This window comes from Aulonocara sp. 'chitande type north' Nkhata Bay, linkage group LG15 (genome assembly GCF_057382095.1).
Source record: "Aulonocara sp. 'chitande type north' Nkhata Bay isolate Kocher_YH1m ecotype deep benthic linkage group LG15, A_spYH_male_GT1.1, whole genome shotgun sequence".
Taxonomy (NCBI): Eukaryota; Metazoa; Chordata; class Actinopteri; order Cichliformes; family Cichlidae; genus Aulonocara; species Aulonocara sp. 'chitande type north' Nkhata Bay.
In genome coordinates, this window is record NC_141358.1 from 29432717 (window position 1) to 29458568 (window position 25852).

At 40.0% G+C, this 25852-nt stretch overlaps 1 protein-coding gene across 4 annotated transcripts in view; it reads left to right on the forward strand.

Annotated features, from left to right (window-relative positions):
* Positions 1-25852, forward strand: part of cd2ap (CD2-associated protein) — a 112287-nt gene that overhangs the window by 33526 nt on the left and 52909 nt on the right. For all 4 annotated transcript variants that reach the window (XM_086265434.1, XM_086265433.1, XM_086265435.1 and 1 more), the window contains exons 3-9: positions 9411-9579; positions 12656-12756; positions 13542-13671; positions 15163-15341; positions 16807-16894; positions 24050-24144; positions 25190-25288. In XM_086265434.1, coding sequence (XP_086121560.1) covers positions 9411-9579; positions 12656-12756; positions 13542-13671; positions 15163-15341; positions 16807-16894; positions 24050-24144; positions 25190-25288 — 861 coding nt within the window. The remainder of the gene's footprint in view (positions 1-9410; positions 9580-12655; positions 12757-13541; positions 13672-15162; positions 15342-16806; positions 16895-24049; positions 24145-25189; positions 25289-25852) is intronic.

The window sequence follows — 25852 nt, forward strand, 5'->3', positions numbered from 1 at the left end:
TTGGGCAATTAATTATATAGTTACTTCTTCAACAAAGTAACTGAGTTATGCAAATTACGAAGTTTTTTTGCAGCTGTTTATCTAAAAATGCAGCCAAGGCGGTTTTTTAAATAAACATTTAAAACTATTTACAGAACAATCAGGTGTTCTGCATCAAATTTGATGCCACACAAATTATTTGTGCCACTTCAAAAATAATTTCTGTCCACTATGAGATAAAGGAGAACAACCTGATACCTGCAGGCCTGACAACAGGAGATGTATCACTCCTGTAACACCTGTAATATTCAGTAGTCGCCTCATTGTTCTGACACACACAACAAAACTATTGACCACACTACACACTAACAACACAAGATTTGCGCTAAACGTCGTAAATCGCTCACATCTCAAAACACCGCCGTCACTCCTAAAACTCCCCCCCTTTCCTAAACAACTAAATGCCATGTTGGCATATCATTTTTTGATTGGGCGACATGATACATTTTTCGACCAATAGGAAAGGGTGGGGGTTTTTTGGTTTTGTTTTTGCTCACAGGCGGCGAGTGCTTTCAAGCGCTTTCAAGCGCTTTCCTTATAAAACGCTGTTTTTACTGTTTCTTCCCGCAAATATAAACAACGATAGTATTCAGGAAGCAAACCAAACATTGCATATATTTTTATCATAACTCTGGTTTTACGTAGCCTATCAACACAATTTAAAAACTGGTATAAAGTCCACACTTTTTCCGTCAGTTGTTCCGTCTGTCCTGCTCACATATCTAATGGTGGTACACGTTGTCATTAACGTGGCTTCACTTCACATCAGCCACACTGCTTTGCTAGCTAAAACACTGGTGTCGGCACATAAGGACGCTGTCATAGCTTGTCAACGACGTTGATTAGCTGCATATATACGAATGTGAATCGCATTATTGCCTGGACTATGGGATAAGTTGGCATCGTTGTTATCCCATACGGGAGCAGCCAGTCACTTACTGACTAACACTGCAAAACAGAATTGTTTAAGTTTTAATTTCAATTCAGGTTAAAAAAAATTTTTTTCTTTTTTTTTGTGCGCAATGCAGATTTTCTGTGCGCAGAGACCGTGCCAGCAGTGTGCAATTGTGCACGTGCACAGCTTAGAGGGAACATTGGATGTGAGGTATCTTGTATTTAAAAGCACCTCTGTCTTCTCGTGTTACTTCTCTGTCTCTTATGTTAAGCACTTTGGTATACCGCTGGTTTTTAAATGTGCTCTATAAAAAAGTTTGTTGTTGTTGTACCTTATGTGTCTGGCCTTAGCCTCTAAGGAACAGATACCACTGAGCTGAAAGCATTGGTATCGACACTGCAATACTAATTTAAAGATTTGTAACCCTTACAAAGGTTCCTTTTTAGATGAAAAGATAAAAATAAGACTGAGTAGTACTTCAGTCTGTCACCAAACAATCTGATATAGAAACAAATGCAGAGGAGCAGTATCGGGATTGGGGTGTTGACTTTTTTTTTCCTTTTCTGGAGTGAAACTGGTTATTAAACTGTCGTCTGCAGAGCTGTGTCCGGTCTATGATGACCTTTCTTTGAGAGATAATTTTGTGCTGCTTTAACAGTGAAATGTAGGAACTGCCAATTGCAAAGTCATTCTTAAAGCGTAAACACTACTTCAAATCTAAAGCACACACTGATAACACAGTATAACCTGTATATAAAAGATACAATGTAACCAGTTTTTTCCAGCCTCAACCATTTTCCAAACCGTTTCTGTAACACAACAATACTTGTCTGTTAATTAGTGGTGTTTATCAGATAGTTGTAATACTGCAATATAAAATAGTATGTAGCCATAATATTTCTAAGATATTGCCAATGGGTCGAACACAGTTAAGTTGTCTAGTGAACAGCTAACTGTTATCTGGGCCTCCACTAGCAATCCTGTAACTCTAAACGGCTCTCCCTTGCCTTTAAGCCTTTTGACAGGATCAAAATTATCTTAAGGTAAATAATAAATTACAAAATGTACCCATCATACAACTGCTAATGGGGCCAGGGACTCTCCATGGAGGCTAAAACTTGGCTATAAAGATGCTTCGTAATGCAGTAAAACTAGACATTTTAATATAGAAATAAAGCAAAAGTGCTACATAGATAGCTTAAACAAATTGCCACATAATGATCTTACATTTTTTTGACTTGGGTTTTCACAGTGTAGTGTCTGGAAAGTTCCACTAATGTTAATTTATTACATTAATGTCGCATGATAATAGTAAAGCTCACTGAGTATTTCTCCAGTGGTCGGGTAAATCATTCCCACAGTTTGAATGAGCCAATGAATTTACAGCCACCAATAAACAAGTGCTGCTTAGTGCATTTGATAGCACAGCAACTTTCTGGCATTTTGGCAAAGATAAACTCAGAGGCGTTTAAAGAATGGTTGGAGAGCCAAGAGTATTGTTTTCTGCCCACCTACTATGTATTGGGATAACTTGCTTTTTGAGCCAATTTTTGGCACACTTTACATTGCTGAATCAAATTAGGGTGATCAGCCCGGATACAGTTGGTTTCCAATAGAGAATTTCCTATTGTGGCTTGTCATTATGAATGAGCTTGGACTGTGAACGATGAAAGTGGCCTCTGATTTAGCGAGGGCTTAAATTGGTTGATTAATGCTAGTGGTCAACCTTTTGCTGTTGGATTTGGGTGATGCTGCTACTAGTAGTAAATGGCCTGTATTTGTATAGCACTTTACTTAGTCCCTATGGACCCCAAAGCGCTTTACACTACATTCAGTCATTCACACATTCACACACAGCTAATTCACAGCTGTGGATTAGCCGTCAGTCAGCTCTGTGGTTTTAATGTAGCTCACTCACCTTTTATTACTTATTCGTGCTGTCTGCATCTGACTGCTTCTCCTTCTGCACAGCTAATGCACTGAAAATGAGTCCCTGAACTGCTGCCCTCTTCTCTCCTCTCCCCACCATCACACAATCCTATGTAGTGTAGAGCTGGGCGATATGAGATTTTTTTCATATCACGATATGTTTTTTTCATTTCAGGCGATAACGATATCTATCACGATATAAGCCAAATAACTATATTTGTAAGATTTAAATGTGCCATTGCTCACAAGTAAAATGTGAAATAATCAGCAGCTTGTTTTTATTTAAATATTTATTTCCCATAATAAGTTCAACAGGGTAGATGTACTTAAGGAACATGAGACTTTTTCAGATAAATAAAGGCAAATATTGCAAACTACACAAAAGGCAGCCGCTAAAGCGTTTAAGTTTCAAAATAGAACAAACGAAACAGACTAAACTGTCAATTCCACTTAGAAACAAAATATTAATTCTAAAAATAAATCTTAGTTTGTTTTACAGAAGAACAGACAAAACTGACTTTTGTCAATATCAAATAAACTGAGAACTAAAAGCAAATTCTCAATCTCTCCTTGCTGTATAGCTTAGCTTTTCAAACAGTTTTAACAGTTACTTCAGTCTGACAAAAGCCGAATGACGAATTAGCGCTTCCAGTCAGAGACTGAGGCTACGTACACGGGTATTTTTGAAAACGGAGATTTTTTGTTTTCGTTTTAAAAAATAATCCCGTCCACACATAAAGGCAGAAATGAAGGAAAACGCTGCTATGAACATGCCAAAGCAGCAGGTGGAGCTGGATTCCTAACCGTGCAGAAATGTTGGCCAATCAGAAGTCTAGAAGCCTCGGTGGGAAAAAGCAAACAAAGCTGGGGCATAGAAGCAGAACAGAGTCATATGTGTGGAGGGACAGTAACTGTGTGTATATGTAAGCATTTAAACACTGCAGAGAGTAGAATTAACAGTAACAGTATTGTAGAAATTCATTTCACCGAAACAATAACGTGGCGCACAATGTGACGCATGCACCAGTTTATTGTATTTCCAGACTTGCTTTCGGCACAATTTACAGTGCACGCTACTCTGTTTTTTGTCAGACATGAAATAGCCGAAATACCTTCACACTACGGAACTTCTTTGGCTCTTCCGTTCGACAATCTCTCCGGCATTGGAACCATCATCTGTTTTCTCTTCGGTCACGCTCGGTTGATTTTTCTAGTCGGCACACTCATTTCCTCCATTACGCGCTGGCTCCATTACCCGCTGGCTGCTTCCCAAACAAACACACGTGCGGCTTGGCACTTGTGCTGTACGTAACAAGTCACGCGACGTGACGCTGCGGCTGTGATTGTTTCGGCTCTGCGCTACTTAATTTGGATTGGCTGACCTTTTTTTATTTTTTTATTTTATTTTTTTAAGAGGACAAGAGCAGCGAGGTCTATCGCGATACATATCGTTATCGTTCTATCGCCCAGCTCTAATGTAGTGATAGGTAATCTGCTAATCAGCCTGGTCTAGTCACTGTGCTCAGGTATTTAATCCTCTATGGAGCCTGCTGGCTGTTGAACTTTGCTCCTTATGACATAACAGTGGTATGACTTATTGCATTTCTTCTTCCTCCTCCCTTTAATTGGAGTCATACTTGTGTGATCGGAGGGATGTGAAACTGAGGCATGGTAAGGAAGTTGGCTAAATGAAAGACTCTCACAATAATGGGAATGCTTTAAGGAATTTTGTAATTGATCATTTTTTGTGTATGGGTAGTGAAGGGTTTGGAAGCTTCTCTCTTCCAGTTATTCACTTTCTCCTGGTTTTACTGGTTTAAATGTTTCAGGCTCTGAAAGTGTTTGTGTTTTTGTAAATGGAATACAACTGTATGGTCTCAGACTTTTAGGTTACATTGTACTAGCTAGCTGATACCTATCTGTTGGCAGCTTCTCGCAGTATTAACTTTTTTGAAACTCATTGTCTTCATTGGGAAGGACTTATTGACAGTCAATTATGGTCACAAGTGTCTGTAACATTTACTGATAGCAATGGTTTCATTTTGGATAAATGCGTTAAGACTGTCTGATAATGAGCTGAAAGTCATTTAAATTCAGCTCATAGATTAAAAACACTGTTTTCCTGACACAAAAACGATTACTTACAACAAATAGACTCATTGATTCCTTTTTTTTCTTTTTAAAATGTTACCATAATCTATGAATTTCACAATCAGGAAATTCTTTTCTAGTTAAAATCAATCTATGCATTATTTTTGTTTTTAAGTCAATTGTATAAGGAAATGTAAAATATTTGTTGACAGTCTACAGCTGAGAATTAAAGTTCAAAATTCTATGTACACTCATCACAGGCATGAATGCCATGGAAATTTTGGGCTTTCAATGACCTTCGCAGTGGGTTCACAGCTTAGAATTTATTTATTGCAGAGGGTCAAATATATACTTAAATCCCAGTAATATTTGGTTTAATGTCCCTTTGCAAGTTGCAACTTGATCAGATGCCATCGGCAAGCTTTTGACACAATGCTGGTTGGATATTTGACTACACGTTTTGGGAAAAATTAACGCAGTTCATTTAAATTGGTTGGTTTGGTGGCATAGGAATATTCAATAGGATTGAGGTTGGGGCTTTTGGACAGCCATTTCAAAGGCATTTTCTAACAACTGCAAGATTATCCGTTGGACACAACTGGACATAAGTAAATGTTTGTTTGGGTCTTCTTGTTGACTTTGGAAAACTGTCATCCTCAGATGAGAGGAAATTGGTTTGCATATTGAGTAAGCTTTTCATAGCCATGGGCTGAGGGTTGCCATCCAGGAAGGAAGACTCTACTCCAAAATCAACAATTTGCAATTTCCCACATAGACAGACAAATGCCTTCTCGAGAAATGTTTTATATTCAGACAGGACAAAGATTGAGCTATTTGGAAACAATGATAGGAGGGTTTCAGACCTAAGAACACTGTACTTACTGTCAAGCATGGAGGTGGTAGGATTATGCTCTCGGACTGTTTTGCTTTGCACAGAGTGGATGGAATAATGGAGGACTACCTTCCAATTCTTCAACTTTGCTTGAAATTAACAGAGGGGTGGTTGAAACTTGTACATAACTGGGACATTCCAACACATCAATGATTCCAAACGCATGTCAAAACTGGTTTCTGGAATCATCTTCCCAAGGCCCCGACCTCAACCTTTTTCAACATTTGCGTCCTATACTTACAAATTGGGGTCCAGGCCTCCAATTTAATTGAGTGCAGCCAAGGAGAGTGCTCAGATATCCAGCCAGAATTGTGTCAGAAACTTGATGCTTAGCAAAAGCCTTTGGTCAAACTAAATATTTGTGTGGATGTATGCATATTACCAAATCTATGTATAATGTTGAATGGACTGTACTTTTATAGCACTTTTCTACTCTCTACTCGATTTCTGCTACATGCTTCATTCACCCATTCACACATTTATACCAGCACTTCCTTTTAAGCCCGGATGTGTCCTTGAATTGACACATGCACTCACACAATGATTGATTGGGACAACCTAGGGTTTAGTATTTTGAAGTATACTTGGCCATGCAAGACTATGGGAGCCGGAGATCAAACCATCGACCTTCTGATTTGATTGTCTACCTCCTGAGCCACAGCCACCCAATAATTGTGACCCTTTGTGGATTAGAAAAAATCCTAAATAAATTCAAACTTGTGCACTCAGTGCAGCATCTGTAAGAGTTGTTGAGTAGACGAAAGTGCACAGAGACAGCTGCTTGGATGGCTGATTTTGCTGGAGGAAGATGTTTGTTCATACAGTGAATGTAAAAAAAAAAAAAAAAAAAACCCCTCAAATTAATACTCTGGCTGTGTGAGGTCAAATATTTTAAGTTCTCAGCAGAGGTCAGAGGAGAGGTGTTGTTGAAGCAGCGTACATCGTGTTCATTTCTTCCATTTGTCATATCTCAGCTTGCTGGAGCTGAAACTTTTTTAAAAATGTATATATATTTTGAGGCAGACACACAGCTGGGCTTCCTCTTCTGCAGAATAGTAAAGTGAGTGTCTGTGCACCAGGAAGCATGTGGTGAACTGTTCACTCTTTAACCAGCACAGCTTTAAAGTCCTGTGGGGTGGCGGTCTCCAGATCAGTCCCACCAAGGACAGTCCAAACTCCTCCGAACAGTTAAGTTGCTTTCATTTATGTTAAATGTGGGAAGTTGGTGCATTGAAGCTTTGATGAACTTTAAAAGTGTGATCACACTTAAGCTTCTGTTGCGGGGGTTTTTCTGTGAAAGACTCATTGGTTCAAATTTAAGCACCAAGAGAGAAGAGGAAAAACAGAATTGTTTTCATCAACCGCAGCGCAGAGTCAAATTTTGCAATAATTTAGTCCTCTGTTTGTATTTGCTGCACAATCAACTGGCCTGACATACTTCATGCACAGACTCGATTATATAGAGAAGCTGTGACTGGTGCCCTGCTTTTTAATGCTTTAAAGTTTTAACTTTACTAAGTGTTTGGGAATTGAGCTGCTTTTGGATCCGCTACCTCCTCTCTGCGTTTCTATGCTGGCTTCAGTTTTAAGGCCCAGATGCTGTCATTTGAAATAATGCCACCTGTACACACACTAAGAGGTGGATCAGAGATTCAGTATGCTTTAGTAAAACAAAAGTCTTTGTTGGTGCATTTGTTGTTGGTGTAGTAGTAGTTGTTTGGTGATGATCTGCAGTTGTTGTTAAAACGTTCTGACTCGTTACCAGTTTACACCTCAGTACTTCTTGCGATAAATGGTACAATACATTGAAAACTCTAAGCAATGTTACTCAGCATGCTGGCTAGTGTCCCTTCATCTGTGCACTCGTGACAGTATTTAGTGAAGGTGTGACCGGGACTTCGTGCTGTTGTCAGGGAATTTCCCAGGCAGGCAGAATGTGGCAGCTGTTTTATAGCCCGACTGTGTGGCGTGGTTGGGATCATTAGCAATTGCTACATTCAGCTGTAAGTAGTACAGTCTTACTTTGCAGGCTGATACTGGTTTCCATACTTATGGTTTCACGTTGAACATTTTAGATTACGTTTCAGTTCCCCTTATGTTGTGTGAAACTGACACACTGTTTTTTGTTTGTTTTTTTTCTTCTTTTATTTCCACCTAATGGAACCTAATGTCTTATTGTCCCTTTCGGTGACACTGGAACTGTCTCAGCCGCTTTCATCCTGCGTGGCTCACATCCATGGGTTCTGTATGTTGAGAGTTTTTCAGAACACATTCAGAAGCTGTTTAAATGGCCAAACTGTGAAATTTTTTTTTTTTTTTTTTTTTTTTGCTGCAGTAAGAAGGAGAAGAAAAGAAATTAAGAGAATTCCATTGAGTTCAGATTTTAAACTTCTATTTTAGTAAATAAAATCTTGGCCATGAGTACATTTCCATTTGATTCTCTCTCTCTCTCTCTCTCTCTCTCTCTCTCTCTCAAAATCGTTTGAAGCTTTGTAAAATCACATAAGATGCAGGAATAAGTAGTAGGATTTAAGAGTGTAATAATGGACTGAAACAGAAGATGGCAGCATATATTACTGCATAATATTTATGCATACAAATAACCAAACATCATGGCAAGCTGTGTAGCCACACAATGCACAATTGCATCAAACTGACATTGAGGTATGTCAATTTGTAGTGTTGCTCCATGGTGCAGCCACGACACCGTAGCAAAGTTTACACACTATGTCTACTTAATCCACGTCTGACTCTGCAAACCCATAATGTTTCCACACCACTGAAGTCGTTTTATCTCTCTTTTCAACCAACGGCATTCTTTCTTTAGCAGCCATTATCCTATTCTCTCTAAATAACTTCTACTTAGCTTTCCGAGCTTCCCTCGAGTCCTCTTTATTGTTGTGATGTGTGTTCGAAACGCAGAGAGGCGCGCTTGATTTGCCACACGGAGCAGCGCGAGAGTAAAGCACGAGGGAGGTGCTAATAATCGGCTCAGTCATTTTTAATGATCGTTGAAAGCCGAGATCGTAATTTAGATTAAAATTTGATTAATTGAGCAGCCCTACTTCCTTCATATTTTTTTTTCCTGATGGCTGCTCCTTGTAAAGTTGTAAACTGATTTGAATAGAACATGGGTGGCACATCTGTGAGGAGATCATATTAGCAATGCCTGCTTCCAATAGCAGGAAAAAAAACTGTGTGAAACTATGTGTTTGACCTGAGGTCTTGTCTCACAGGATTTACTTGTTCATATGCGGACCTCATTATTTGAAACTTTGGCCATCTACAACAACAATGTCTACCAACGTAACAACATTTATGTAACAGGAAATGAAGAAAAGCTCAAGAAGTTCCGTTTAATAAACAGTGGATTGTTGTAAAATTCATAAGCAGACACCTACAAAATGGCTTCAGTTTGTTGATCTCTAAGTAGTGAAGTACTAGATTATTGCTTAAACTTGGTGTGAAGAAATGCTTCCCACTTACTACCAGCTGCCTGGTGTGTGATTGTTACTCATTTATGTATATATGTATGTATGTATGTGTTTGTATATGTATTCATAGGAACTGAAAAAGGACCCTAAAGAGGGCAGTCAAACAGCAGATGAGCCAAAGGAAGAGCAGCCTCAGAAGAGAGAGAAGGTGGGGAACGTGGCCGGCCTGGTCCAGAGAATAAGCACTCTTGGCATCCCGACCGGTGCCTTCCAGCCACCAGTGCCCGCAGCTTCAAAGAGTAAGGAGCCCGAGTTTGGTGTTTGAATGTTTGGAGGGAATGAGACTTTAAAGTGCTTGGTGTCCAGGACGTGGACTTCTGGTAAAACTTGTTCATGTAGCATCTGGCAGGTTAAGAGAAGTTGATGCTTCCTTTTATTATTTCAGCTGTACGTTCCACATCTTCACCGTGTCTCGTTTCGCTCAGAGGTCTTTAACTGAATACAGATCTTTGTCTTCTGCATGTATCTATCTATTCTTCTGAGTGGAGAGCTCAAAGTGTCCATGTTACAGTAGAGCTGGGCGATATGAGATTTTTTCATATCACGATATGTTTTTTTCATTTCAGGCGATAACGATATCTATCACGATATAAGCCAAATAACTATATTTGTAAGATTTAAATGTGCCGTTGCTCACAAGTAAAATGTGAAATAATCAGCAGCTTGTTTTTATTTAAATATTTATTTCCCATAATAAGTTCAACAGGGTAGATGTACTTAAGGAACATGAGACTTTTTCAGATAAATAAAGGCAAATATTGCAAACTACACAAAAGGCAGCCGCTAAAGCGTTTAAGTTTCAAAATAGAACAAATGAAACAGACTACTAAATTGTCAATTCCACTTAGAAACAAAGTATTAATTCTAAAAATAAATCTTAGTTTGTTTTGCAGAAGAACAGACAAAACTGACTAACTTTTGTCAGTATCAAATAAACTGAGAACTAAAAGGAAATTCTCAATCTCTCCTTGTTGTATAGCTTAGTTTTTCAAACAGTTTTAACTGTTACTTTAGTCTGACAAAAGCCGAATGACGAATTAGCGCTTCCAGTCAGAGACTGAGGCTACGTCCACACGTACACGGGTATTTTTGAAAACGGAGATTTTCCGTTTTTGTTTTAAAAAATAATCCCGTCCACACATAAAGGCAGAAATGAAGGAAAACGCTGCTATGAACATGCCAAAGCAGCAGGTGGCGCTAGATTCCTAACCGTGCAGAAATGTTGGCCAATCAGAAGTCTAGAAGCCTCGGTGGGAAAAAGTAAACCAAGCTGGGGCATAGAAGCAGAACAGAGTCGTATGTGTGGAGGGACAGTAACTGTGTGTATAAGTAAGCATTTAAACACTGCAGAGAGTAGAATTAACAGTAACAGTATTGTAGAAATTCATTTCACCGAAACAATAACGTGGCGCACAGTGTGACGCATGCACCAGTTTATTGTATTTCCAGACTTGCTTTCGGCACAATTTACAGTGCACGCTACTCTGTTTTTTGTCAGACATGAAATAGCCGAAATACCTTCACACTACGGAACTTCTTTGGCTCTTCCGTTCGACAATCTCTCCGGCATTGGAACCATCATCTGTTTTCTCTTCGGTCACGCTCGGTTGATTTTTCTAGTCGGCACACTCATTTCCTCCATTACGCGCTGGCTCCATTACCCGCTGGCTGCTTCCCAAACAAACACACGTGCGGCTTGGCACTTGTGCTGTACGTAACAAGTCACGCGACGTGACGCTGATGGTTCGGCTCTGCGCTACTTAATTTGGATCGGCTGACCTTTTTTTTAAGAGGACAAGAGCGGCGATAGCTTAATTTCTCTATCGAGTAAAAGTCATATCGCGATACATATCGTTATCGTTCTATCGCCCAGCTCTATGTTACAGGCAGGTAAAGGCAGCCTCAGAGCACTAAGAAGAGACTGCGTCGATGCATCCACCTGTTTAGGTCATTCTTTCAAAAAGGCCCTGAGACACTGATATTGAAAACCTTGAAGTAGTTTAAGTAAAGCTGAAATGCTTGTGCCAGCTGACCCATCAAGGTTTCATTTACTGAGTGGTGAATTAAAATGAATTAGAAACAAGCGTAGAGCTCAATCTATTTCCACTTTTTTGTTCTTATTCCGATTTTGATTTATTATAAATTGAAAAACTGTAATAGAAAATAAATCTGTATTCTTTGGGTTCTTTTTGTGACAGAGGGTTGTTTATGTTGTTGGAGTTTATATTGTGCTGCTTGTAGTCCTTGTCCTGCTCTGCAACCACAGTGAACTCAGTGTAACGACATATGAGCCAGAGGGAGATGGCATGCATGGCCTAACTGAATTCATGATATTATTCAGTGTCCAACCACATCGAGCTACACAGAGCAGGCAGGGAGAGCACGAGGTCAGAAAGTAATGTGGTAGAGAATAGGATAGACCCACCTTCTGATTGAGTTGACTAGCTGAGTGTGCCATATCCTTTGGGTTCTCAGTTCTCAGTATGATCCTCCCCTTGTCACGCCTGGAGAAGATGGAGAAGGCTCCAGCTTTAAAAAATAAAACCCAGTGTGTGAGGTCACAGTTGCTACATTGTCTTTGATATACAGTCTTTGGGCTTTATAGTTTTGATACTTTTTGTGATGCCAAGAACACAAATTCATATGAGCTTGACTGATTTCTTTATCCATGGTTGGTTGTTATTAGCCAATATTGGCTGTTTGCTGAGCCGCATTTATAACATATAAATGATGTCACAAACACAGAAGACAGTTGGGCAAGAGTGTAAACAAGTAAATAAAAGCAGAACAAACAAATACAACCGTTATGAGGATAGTCTCATATAAAATATTGGCCAATGTACTGGACTATTTGAATCAATGATTACTTGGTATCTTAAAAGACAGTTAAATGTGTAATCATAAACGGTAATTTAAACTCTAAAATGTTGCATACTGTCAGTAAGTTGGTTAAACCATTCGTTTATTAAATAAAGGCTAATGCTACTAGCAGCACCTTTCTATTAGAAGTGATATTTTCTAGGAAAAAAATGAGAATTCTAAGGTTGATTAAAAACATTTCACTAAATGACCTATGTGAATATCCATATTCTTTGAATATTCTGCACAGCTCTGCTTGATCAATAGGGCGGGGCTACTTCATGCTGTATGATCACCTTGTAGAAGAGTTTCTTATGAGCGAGCTTTTCATTAAAGGCCATCCCACTGGCTGGATCCATGCCTTTGTTGCTTTCCTGCATCGCTTACTTTTACGTTGCAGACATGCAGGTTTACAAACAGCAAACGCAGGTCTGCTTTTTTTCTTCTTCTTCTCAGAGCCTAAGAAGAGACAGTGCAAGGTGCTATTTGAGTATCAACCGCAGAACGAAGACGAGCTGGAGCTGAAAGTTGGAAACATCGTAGAGATCACTGAAGAGGTACTGTGAAAAACCAGGCCCCATTGTCAAAGGAGCTTGCAAAGAAAAGCGTCTGGACTTCTTTAAGTTACTTGAAGACGTTTCACCTCTCATCCGAGAAGCTTCTTCAGTTCTAAGGTCAAATGATGGAGAGTCCCAGATATAAACCTAGTGGGAGTATCCCCCCACAGAGGGACAAAAGGACCCCCTGATGATCCTCTAATCGCCTGAGCCAAGGTGTGAAACTGGGTGTGGGTCCCAATTGCCAGAGTTTCGGGTGAGTTCATTGTGAAACCTGGCCCCACCTTATCATGCGAATTCCTGGGATCAGATGGCCCAGGATGTGAGTGGGCGTTAAGGCGTCTGGGAAGGGATCTCAAAACTGGATTATAGATGGCAGAGAGTTGGTGTCGTAAACCACCGCCTCTGTTCAAAGATGGTTGCTCACAGTGAGAGGTGAAACGTCTTCAAGTAACTTAAAGAAGTCCAGACGCTTTTCTTTGCAAGCTCCTTTGACTACGAGGACCTGGATGACTGAGAACCTTCACAGACACCAGGCCCCATTGAAGATATTTTTTAGTCTAACTGCTTCCTTGTGTATAGGTGTAGTGTTACATGAATGTTATGGTTTTGCAGTGCAGACACGTTTTGGCAAGTGAGAGATGTCAGTGGTTGTGCTGTGGGAAAAGTTTTTCACTTTTCCTTTGGACCTTTCTTGTTGCCCTCATGGCATCAGAATGTTCTGACTGAACCTCTCAATCTCTCTACACAATCAGGACTGATTGCTTTATTTGACATGTGCACAGGTAGAAGAGGGCTGGTGGAGCGGCACCTTGAACGGTAAATCAGGCATTTTTCCCTCCAACTTTGTCAAAGAGCTGGAGCCCATGGGAGACATCGGAGAGTCCAATGACACCAGCAGAGCAGATGACACTGGTAAAAATTTTAAAAAAGGGTGCAGCTGAATTTAAAAACATTTGGATTTGAATTTACTAACTTTGTGTAATTTGTCTTTAGTCAGTGTGCTAATCATTTAATAAACCATAAATACCACTTATACAATAGTGTTTATGGAGAAATACCTCAGAGCTGTGGAGGTAGGAGTGTGATATGATTTTAACCACAATAAAATGATCAGAGAAAGTTGGAAGCAACAGGAGATCACTCGGTTTTCACTGTTTTGCACACTGCTACACAGCAAAACACACCGAAGTGTAATGATCCCAGCAGTGAATGAAGGGGCCGTAAAGAAACCAACCAAACAGCTGGCCATCAGCAAACATTCATCAGACACAGTGAACACTGCTAGTTATTTTCTAAATCTAGAGCTTGTTAGTTAAGCTGTGTTGTTTCTGTATTTAAAGGTCATTACTCCATTGTTAGTAGAATTAAGTGCAATTAATGAAGCCGTTCAGTTTAGAATGCAGTCCGTCTGAAACAAGCCTCAACAAGCCAGTAGGCTAAGTTGTTTAGTCTACAGCTGCATGTTTTTAAGCCTTCTGCCCGGTTCTTCTATGACTGAGAGATACAGAAGCTCTTTTAAAAAAAAGTCAATTTAGGATCCACAGATTGATGGCAGTCAGTAGTAAACAAGTATTTCATATGAGAGCGTATTGGAGGAAAGTTCTATCAGTCAGAGTGTGTGTGTGTGTGTGTGTGTGTGTACTGTAGGACAATGAGAGCAGAGTCAACACGTTTTTTATGAAACTATAAAAGCCAGATATGTTGTGTAGCTAAACCACAGCTAGCTGGGTGACTACCTTTTATGTTGATTGTCACTGTGAAAGGTAAATCTTTGCATTACTGACAGAGCTGCTTAGCTCAACTATCAACACCATTTCATATTGTACAGAATTTAGTAACATGGATCATGTTAGCTGCTGAAGTAATTTGGCAAGCTGATAAACTAGCATTTCTACCGGGATATGACTTTGCTAGTGATAACGTTAGCAATGAAGCCGAACAAATGACTATCCAGCTAGCTATGACTGATCTACACTGCATGCAATTGTTAGATTTGTGACCAGAGAACAGAGAAGAGGTCAGGACCAGTTTTAATCTGAACACTTCCTAAATGAATCATGCTCAGCTGAGACTGATTTTAATCTTCCCTGGCTTTGGATTAGACCATTGATGGATATTTTTGTTTTTATGGTACCGCTTGTCATAGGTGCTTAATTCACTATGAAAGTTGAATGAAAACAGCATTTCCTTGACTTTGTAACTAAGAATTTCACTTTAAAAGTATTATTATTGTGATGGTCAAGCAGAAGCCCCACTATGATTTGAGATGGAATACCCTGTTTAAGAAGTAAATCACAGTTGCAGCACTGACTGTCGGCTGAAAACAGACTCTTCTGGTGTCTTATAAAGTACTACAGTAATAGTAAAATGAACCCCTGTTAACTCAAACTCTGTCTCAATCAGATGGAAATGGAGCGGAAAGCATTGGCACACCCACATCACCATTGCCCACTCCGGGGAACGGAGGCATTGCCCAGCCCAAGAAGATCAAAGGAGTCGGCTTCGGAGATATTTTCAAAGATGCTTCTTACAAAAAACGGCACTCAGTGCAAACCCCTGACAAAGAGGAGAAGAACGAAAACGTAAGTGCGATTTACACCACAGTAATGGCAGACATCAGGCAAAAGCTCCTTGCCATAAATCGAGCTGCCACACGTTTCTCCCCCCCATTTTTCCTGCAGTTATAGAAATCACGATATTGTGGATTTCCTTGTATCAAGCATCACAGAATGAGTGTTTGATTAATACCATGCATTACTGAGGGCAGTGTGTCATAATATTATTGTGACATGACAGGATTGTATCTAAGTGGTTTAGTTTTGTATCCTTATGTTATTTGACTTCGTTCTGGTAACCATATCGTAACAACATCAAATCCTTATATTACTGCGATAATATCACATCTTGATATTGTGACAGTATTGTACTGTAATAGTATCATGTCTTATTGTGATAGTATCATGTTGTCACAATATTCTATCCTAAAAGTATCACATTGTGAAAATATTGTGTCATATCTTGACAACATCAGGCCATGATAGGATTATATTAGGACAGTATTATTACATGATCTTAGTGTGCTGTATGTTTCTGTTGGTTGACACCCCATGTGTGATTCAAGTCATATCTGTAATGATTATTTTTATGTTAGCTTGTCAGCTCTTCTGTTCAGTCTGACACTCATGAGGCTCATATATTACTGTGGACACTGAAGGACCATACCTACATTAATGTTTATTTTAATGAACACACTTGTTGCTATCATCACAGTAAGTCCAAGCCGGAACTTTCACCTTCACCTGTCAAGTATAATTTTCTCAAATATGGAAAGAGTAAATCCCAGCCTGCTCCTGATAAACAACTCGATGCATAAGCTCAGTGAATAATTAGTATAGCTTTTATTGTTTTTCTGAAACTTTGCCTCTCTCTCTCTCTTCTTCACAACAGCTTTCACACTCTGTCTTTATCACTAGCTCAGCTTCCCCCACTCTCCTCCACTCCTTACATACCACCACATTTCACATGTTCTCCCACAGTCTTCTTCACAGCTTCAGGTATCTTCATGTGACCTTCATCATCCCTCAAACACTACTGTCTGACTTTGACTTATTGCACCTTTTAGGGACACCCCCCCCCCCCCCCCCCTGACCCGACCCGACCCGACCCGGCCCGGCCCGACTCAAATAAACCCCCAAAACCTTAAAAACTGATTCATACCTATTCCTTTTAGCACCTCATTGTTGCTGGCATTCAAACATTTCTCAGGATTCTTTATCCTCATGCTCTGTTTTTCTTGCCTGTGACTGAAGCACTTGTCATTCTTCTTTCCTGCTGCGTCCTATGATCCGTAACTATTAATCTCATAATTAGCAACACAGTCCATCCGATGTCCTTTAAAAAAAAAAAAGAAAAAAAAAGAAAGAAAGCTGTTTGGATTATTCCACTCATTTCAGTTCAGACACACTGTTCAACAGACAACGCGCCTCCAAACACTGTCCACTCATGTCTGATAAATCATTCCCATCTGTATGGTTTGCTTCATTTTAGCCAATCCCATCAATACCCCTTGCTGCAAAGCCCGCCCCTCCCAACACGACAGATTCACAGAAAGCAGATGGAGACAGCAAAGCCAAAGGTAACACACTACAAACATACTTCAGGTGCATTAGTGTAATTTCTGTCACCAGTCTATAGATCTGTATGAGAGTGATGTTTGTCTTTTTGTTTATCTTTTTGTGAGATTTATTGATTTTAAATACTGAAAACCTTGGTTCAAAACAGTCTACAGAGTGGAATTGCAAGCCTTAAAATGTACTGTAAAATCTGAAGTGTGATCTACATGCATCCCTTTTCTGCTAAGGGGTATTGATTATGGAGGAGTATGGAGCAGCACTGACCAATTAGCTGCCACCATGCAAAAAAGAGTCACCTGTGCGTGTTTATATTAATGAACCTAAATGAAGCATTAGTGCATTACTGGTGATGTTGTTAAAGCGTTCAGCATATCGGTGAGCTACTGATATTTTGGTGGATCTGATGCAGCTTTGCATTTGTTGACAAGATGTAGTTGGAACTATTTCCCACATGCAGTAACCCTCTGTAGATTATTTCAGAAAATTAACAAGCAGCAAACCTGCAACAAATCTGGTAGAGGTGAGTTTTTCTCGGTGGCAGTGGGTTCTTAACTTTCTACAAAAAGGACTATGTGAAATGAATCTAAGTGTACATCATTAAGCCCAGAGTAAACCTGGCCACGTGCAGTACCTGATAGATGTACTAGTCTGCCCCCCAGTGTAGTATTTAGGCCACAGCTGTCCCACATTAACAGTATTGGTAAGAAATCCCTTTTATGCTTCTGTCATGGTCAATCCACCAGTATGCACAGGTGCTTTCATCTGAATTTTTTTAATGCTAAAATATAATAATAAGTATTAGTATTATTATTATCCATGAATTTACAGAGTAAATAATGAAGCACATGATTATTTTTTGATTCAGATGCCAAATTAGCTATTTGCTTGCATTCTTGGACAGAAAGTATAGCCTTTTTGTTTGAATATTCTGTTTGATTAAATGTACTGAAGCTTTAAGTACTAGACACAGAAGGATCAGATCAGTTGTCGGTTCATATAACAATAAGACAATGACCCAAGCAGGCTTCAAAGCTGTGCAGAGACCCAGAAGAAGGAATCTGGAGTGCTGGAACTGATGGGCCAACCAGGTCAAAGTCCGGACTATTAAACAAATCTGGAATTTAGTGGATTCAAAGATAATCAGACAGCTAACCTATGGGATCTAATAAAAGAAACTGTCAAAGTGCATAAAAACAATGCCAGAATACCAGATGTTATCAAGGCCAGAGGAGGTTGCATGAAAATATTTCTATGGTCACACTGTGTGAATAAGGACCATGTTAATTGCCCAAAAATGTCAAAATAGTGTCTATAGTTTTAAACACGTTTTTGGCATTTTTCTAAAATATTTGTGTGTCTAATAAACGTGTTAAATGGTAAATAGTCATGTTGTTTTACAACACTCAAAGCACATTCTATAACATTCATAAGCACTTTTTCTACATGTCAGTGCTTTCTGTCCAATGTTCACACATTTACACTTGGTAGTTTAAGAATATAATCCACCCACTGTTATCATCTTCAATGCCCTGTACCAACATAGAGCAGAGCAGCTATCTGAATACTACTCCAACAGAGGTCGATTATTTTGTTAATAATTTTACCTCCTCACTACGTACGACTAACTCCTAAGCTGAAGAGGAAATGGCGTATCACAAATTTAGAGGATCATCATTTAGCCTGGAGAAATAGTTTGTTGCTTTATAAGAAAGCCCTCCGCAAAGCCAGAACATCTTACTATTTGTCACTGATTGAAGAAAATAAGAACAACCCCAGGTTTCTCTTCAGCACTGTAGCCAGGCTGACAAAAAGTCAGAGCTCTTTTGAGCCAACCATCCCTTTAACGTTAACTAGTAATGACTTCATGAACTTCTTCACAAATAAAATTTTTATCATTAGAGAAAAAAAATTACCAATAATCATCCCACAGATGTAATATTATCTACAGCTACTCTTAGTACCATTGATGTTAAGTTAGACACTTTTTCTCCAATTGATCTTTCTGAGTTAACTTCAATAATTACTTCCTCCAAACCATCGTGTCTTTTAGACCCCATTCCTACAAAACTGCTCAAAGAAGTCCTGCCATTAATTAATTCTTCGATCTTAAATATGATCAACCTATCTCTAATAATCGGCTATGTACCACAGGCCTTCAAGCTAGCTGTAGTTAAACCTTTACTCAAAAAGCCATCTCTAGACCCAGCAGTCTTAGCTAATTATAGGCCAATCTCCAACCTTCCTTTCATATCAAAAATCCTTGAAAGAGTAGTTGTCAAACAGCTAACTGATCATCTGGCTTATTTGAAGAGTTTCAGTCAGGTTTCAGAGTTCATCACAGCACAGAAACAGCTTTAGTGAAGGTTACAAATGATCTTCTTATGGCCTCTGACAGTGGACTCGTCTAGCAGGACAAGCACAGAGATCTTAGTGCAGCACTCGATACTGTCGACCATAATATCCTATTAGAGAGATTAGAACATGCTGTAGGTATTACAGGTACTGTGCTGCAGTGGTTTGTATCATATCTATCTAATAGACTCCAATTTGTGCATGTAAATGGAGAGTCCTCTTCACACACTGAGGTTAATTATGGAGTTCCACAGGGTTCAGTGCTAGGACCAATTCTGTTTACACTATACAGTGGGGCAAAAAAGTATTTAGTCAGCCACCGATTGTGCAAGTTCCCCCACCTAAAATGATGACAGAGGTCAGTAATTTGCACCAGAGGTACACTTCAATTGTGAGAGACAAAATGTGAACAAAAATCCATGAATCCACATGGTAGGATTTGTAAAGAATTTATTCGTAAATCAGGGTGGAAAATAAGTATTTGGTCAATAACAAAAATACAACTCAATACTTTGTAACATAACCTTTGTTGGCAATAACAGAGGTCAAACGTTTACTATAGGTCTTTACCAGGTTTGCACACACAGTAGCTGGTATTTTGGCCCATTCCTCCATGCAGATCTTCTCGAGAGCAGTGATGTTTTGGGGCTGTCGCCGAGCAACACGGACTTTCAACTCCCGCCACAGATTTTCTATGGGGTTGAGGTCTGGAGACTGGCTAGGCCACTCCAGGACTTTCAAATGCTTCTTACGGAGCCACTCCTTTGTTGCCCGGGCGGTGTGTTTTGGATCATTGTCATGTTGGAAGACCCAGCCTCGTTTCATCTTCAAAGTTCTCACTGATGGAAGGAGGTTTTGGCTCAAAATCTCACGATACATGGCCCCATTCATTCTGTCCTTAACAAGGATCAGTCGTTCTGTCCCCTTGGCAGAAAAACAGCCCCATAGCATGATGTTTCCACCCCCATGCTTCACAGTAGGTATGGTGTTCTTGGGATGCAACTCAGTATTCTTCTTCCTCCAAACACGACGAGTTGAGTTTATACCAAAAAGTTCTACTTTGGTTTCATCTGACCACATGACATTCTCCCAATCCTCTGCTGTATCATCCATGTGCTCTCTGGCAAACTTCAGACGGGCCTGGACATGCACTGGCTTCAGCAGTGGAACACGTCTGGCACTGCGGGATTTGATTCCCTGCCGTTGTAGTGTGTTACTGATGGTGACCTTTGTTACTTTGGTCCCAGCTCTCTGCAGGTCATTCACCAGGTCCCCCCGTGTGGTTCTGGGATCTTTGCTCACCGTTCTCATGATCATTTTGACCCCACGGGATGAGATCTTGCTTGGAGCCCCAGATCGAGGGAGATTATCAGTGGTCTTGTATGTCTTCCATTTTCTGATGATTGCTCCCACAGTTGATTTTTTCACACCAAGCTGCTTGCCTATTGTAGATTCACTCTTCCCAGTCTGGTGCAGGTCTACAATACTTTTCCTGGTGTCCTTTGAAAGCTCTTTGGTCTTGGCCATGGCGGAGTTTGGAGTCTGACTGTTTGAGGCTGTGGACAGGTGTCTTTTATACAGATGATGAGTTCAAACAGGTGCCATTCATACAGGTAACGAGTGGGGGACAGAAAAGCTTCTTACAGAAGACGTTACAGGTCTGTGAGAGCCAGAGATTTTCCTTGTTTGAGGTGACCAAATACTTATTTTCCACCCTAATTTACGAATAAATTCTTTACAAATCCTACCATATGAATTCATGGATTTTTTTTTCACATTCTGTCTCTCACAGTTGAAGTGTACCTCTGGTGCAAATTACTGACCTCTGTCATCATTTTAAGTGGGGGAACTTGCACAATCGGTGGCTGACTAAATACTTTTTTGCCCCACTGTACATGCTTCCCCTAGGCAGCATCATTAGAAGACATAAAGCATAAATTTTCACTGCTATGCAGATGACACCCAGCTCTATCTGTCCATGAAGCCAGATAAAACACAACAATTAGTTAAACTGCAGGAATGTCTTAAAGACATAAAGACCTGGATGGCCGCTAACTTTCTGCTTCTTAATTCAGATAAAACTGAGGTTATTGTACTCGGCCTTGAAAATCTTAGAAATATGGTATCTAACCAGATTCTTACTCTGGATGGCATTACCTTGGCCTCCAGTAATACTGTGAGGAACCTTGGAGTCATTTTTGACCAGGATATGTCCTTCAACGCACATATTAAACAAATATGTAAGACTGCGTTCTTCCATTTGCGCAACATCTCTAAAGTTAGAAATATCCTGTCTCAGAGTGACGCTGAAAAACTAGTTCATGCATTTATTACTTCCAGGCTGGACTACTGTAATTCATTATTATCAGGATGTCCAAAAAACTCGCTGAAAAGTCTTCAGCTAATCCAAAATGCTGCAGCAAGAGTCCTGACAGGGACTAGAAAGAGAGCATATTTCTCCTGTTTTGGCTTCCCTTCACTGGCTTCCTGTTAAATCCAGAATTGAATTCAAAATCCTGCTCCTCACATACAAGATCTTAAATAATCAGGCCCCGTCATATCGTAATGACCTTGTAGTACCATATCACCCTATTAGAGCACTTCGCTCTCGCACTGCAGGCCTACTTGTTGTTCCTAGAGTATTTAAAAGTAGAATGGGAGGGAGAGCCTTCAGTTTTCAGGCCCCTCTTCTGTAGAACCAGCTTCCAGTTTGGATTCGGGAGACAGACACTATCTCTACTTTTAAGATTAGGCTTAAAACTTTCCTTTTTGCTAAAGCATATAGTTAGGGCTGGACCAGGTGACCCTGAATCCTCCCTTAGTTATGCTGCAATAGACGTAGGCTGCCGGGGATTCCCATGATGCATTGAGTTTTTCCTTTCCAGTCACCTTTTTCACTCACTATGTGTTAATAGACCTCTTTGCATTGAATCATATCTGTTATTAACCTCTGTCTCTCTTCCACAGCATGTCTTTTATCCTGTCTTCCTTCTCTCACCCCAACCGGTCGCAGCAGATGGCCGCCCCTCCCTGAGCCTGGTTCTGCCGGAGGTTTCTTCCTGTTAAAAGGGAGTTTTTCCTTCCCACTGTCGCCAAAGTGCTTGCTCATAGGGGGTCATATGATTGTTGGGTTTTTCTCTGTATCTATGAAGCACCTTGACGCAACTTTTGTTGTGATTTGGCGCTATATAAATAAAATTGAATTGAATTGAATAGTACTCGGCCTTGTCATACACTGCTTTGAAAGTAACAGTAACAGTATTGCTAGTAGCTGCTTGGCCCATTCAGCGTTCTAGTCACTTAGCAATCCTACCAGGTATTCCCCCTGTCATTCAAGTACAAGTTACTGAGTTTCATTGAGGTTCTGTGCTCTCTGCTGTTTTTGTTTTTTCTCTTATTTTGAATGATCTTTAATAGGCTTAAAAGGTGAGCAGGACAGTGACCCTAAATATCTAAGTAAGAGCACTGAATGACATCACCGACAACCTTCGCCGATCGAGGCGATTCAGTTGGAGCCCAAACCCTGTAGAGATCCTCTGGATTGATCTCAGTAGCTGTTTACACTTGATATCCTGAGAATGTGACTGAGCTGAAACAGTTCTTCCAAGAATGGGCTAAACTTCCTTTTCGAGGTTTCTGCTTGCCTGATCTGTAGATCAGGCAAGCAGAAAGCAAATTCCCAGGCAAGCTGCTGGGAATTTGTTTGTGCTACAGAAAATGGTTGACAGCTCATTAAAGCCGAGCATCCTTTTACCGTCGGCACTGGGAATGTTTAACGAGTGTGTCCAATAAATGCAGGAATGATTAGAATCCCATTGTTGAAGAAATAAAGGTAAAAAGAGACTTGCACAAAACCTGAGAAAAGTCCTGCCAAAGGTGATGAATCTCAAATTCAGCTGTTTGTCTTGGCCAGGTCATTCATATACAGCAGACAGGTGCTGGCTTGAGGTCATGGATAAAAGAAGCAGAAATGAGCTTTTTCTGAATTGTGGCTAGGCTCTGCTTTCCTGATGGGCGGCGATCTTGGTCTTTCAGGAGGGGCTTGGAGTGGAGCTGCTACTCCTCCACGTCAAAAAAGAGTGGGATGGGATGGAATGGGATGGGATGGGATGGACGCCTCCAGGCCGAGGTGTTATCCTGCAGGGAGGAGGTCCTAGGACAAACTACAGAGGTTGTAACTGTCAGCTGGCCTGTTAATGTCTGAAAGTTGGAGGAAGCAGGTGGAGAAAGGGAGGTCACTGCTCATCCTTCTGCCCCTGCAGACCTGCCCCAGATATTGTCATAGATTGATTGATGAATGATTAAAAGTCGATTGCCTTTTGGGTGAAGGGTTAGCATATTTGTTGGTCTGAATAAGTGTAAATGAGATTATTGAAAGTTTTTATGTGCTCCTTTTTTACCTTTACGTATTCAACATGTATTCAACATGATGTTTGCTTAGCACCTCACTTTGAATAATATATGAACAAAAATTGACAGTTATTGTTTGCTACTAGCCAATGCATGTTGCTTTTGTTTATAGGTTTATATTTTTTTGTTTTATATGTAACTCACTAGGAGTTAGAAATTGAGTGAGAAATTGATGTAGAACACTGGGCAGGCTCCCCATGCTTCTCACATCACACTATCTGGCTGAGAAACATGAAAACATCCCCGAGGTTGCTCTTTAAATATAGATACTGTTTAATATTTTTCGTCTTTTAGTAAAGAGACAAATGTGGTGACAAGTTGAATAAAGTAGTGTATTGGTGATTTTTCTTTGTGTCTTCAATCTATAATAGAAGCCAATGTTTTGGTTTCCACAGCTAAAGAGTACTGTAAGGTGGCGTACGCTTACAAAGCCACAAACGAGGACGAGCTCACCCTGAATGAAGGCGATATTGTACACGTGCTGAGCAAGGTAAGCCTCCAGGTGACTCATGCTGTAAACTTGTGTAATGAAATACCTTTTCGTCAGTGTCACAACCCAACATGTGAAGCAGAAGAACAGGTGAAGAACAAGGGAACTTTAGCAAAAAGGAAATGTGCAATCCTGTTATATGTCTGTGTGCACCAACTCTTCTCACATGATCAGGAGTTGAGCAGCTAAATGTGTATCATCTGATATCATAATGTTGCCTAGCAGCAATTTAGCAACAGGCTAAAATAGCTTGTGCTTAGCACTTAGGCACATATAACACTATATAAAAGCATTATATCACTGTAATTTAGCAATAATAACATTTCATTTCTGCTTGTTGTATGATGATACTGTTATGTTGCCTGGCAAAAAACAAACTGTTCTTTGCTTTTGTTTTCAGCACCTCATACAAGTTATTGCTTCACAGCAACATTATAAAATCATCATGCTGCCTGAAATCACCCATTTTTACCATTTATGCATCTACAACATGAACATTGCTGCTTTCATTTTGCAGCCAACCGCACAAACAATACTGTAGCATGGACTTGTACCAAACCAGTTACACTCTTATAACCTAGCTCTCAGAACTGGATGTAATTATTTATGTGTGGGGAGTTCATAGCAGCCCTATAGCTGCATTGCAAGAGAGAAAAGTGGAAGCAACACGTGGTTTCTTGTAATTCTTGGGAAGCTGCCTCCATCTAGTGGTGAAACGAGAAAAGTGCATTCAAATGAAAACAAGTTTTGACATATTAGTAGAGGGAGTTAAGTTTTGTTTTGTTTTTTAAGCTGGTCTTTTTGTTTTTCCCTGTCCTGTTTTACATATTTTCTTTGACTCCTTTATTGCCAAGACCCCTGATAGCGTAGGGTCAGGGTTCAGGCTATGTAGTTTTCAAAGTAATAAAAAACTTTCTTTCTTTTTTTTTTTTTTCAAAAAGGAGATTACATTAGTTTTAAATAAAGAAAAAACAACAGCCTTATTGGACATACGTGTGATGTCATGCTAGCCTCCGCTCATTGTTTTCTGTTGCCTCTGTCACAGGACACAGGAGAGCCGGGCTGGTGGCGAGGCGAAGTCGGAGGCAAAGAAGGCGTCTTCCCTGACAACTTCGTTGTCATGATTTCTGAAGCAGAGAAAGAGGTGGGATTGGAAAAAGAACAGAATGAACTCATTATGGTCTACAGTCAACGTTCCCAGTCATTCGTTACTAGATCATCTGTTATAGGTTCTTTAAGTTAACCGAGGGATTCGTGAGACTCAGGAGGGTGTGGCGGGTGGTGTTCATGGTGTAAAATATGAGAGTAAATAGATACAAGGATATGTTCTTTATATTTGCAGTGATGCAAAATTTAGAAACATCCAGAGTGATCCTTAGAGGCTTACTTCCTTCACTTCATGCTGGAGCAGTTAACACTTAGCTATCCCTTAGTAATGCTGCTATTGGCTTAGACTGCTGGGGGACTTCCCATGATGCACTCAGTCCTTTTGCTGAGCTTCCCCATGTATTTATATACTACTATAAAATCATCTTTCCATTCCCCTCATCCATTAACCAGTCACAGTGGATATACTGTGCGTATAAATTAAAACCAAACGTCAATAAATTAATTCAGTTTTTTAACCTGAACTCAATTTGATTTGGACCAATGAAAAAGAAATTATGCAGTACTATGTTTTAGTCCTGATTTGTTTTCTGTTCACACG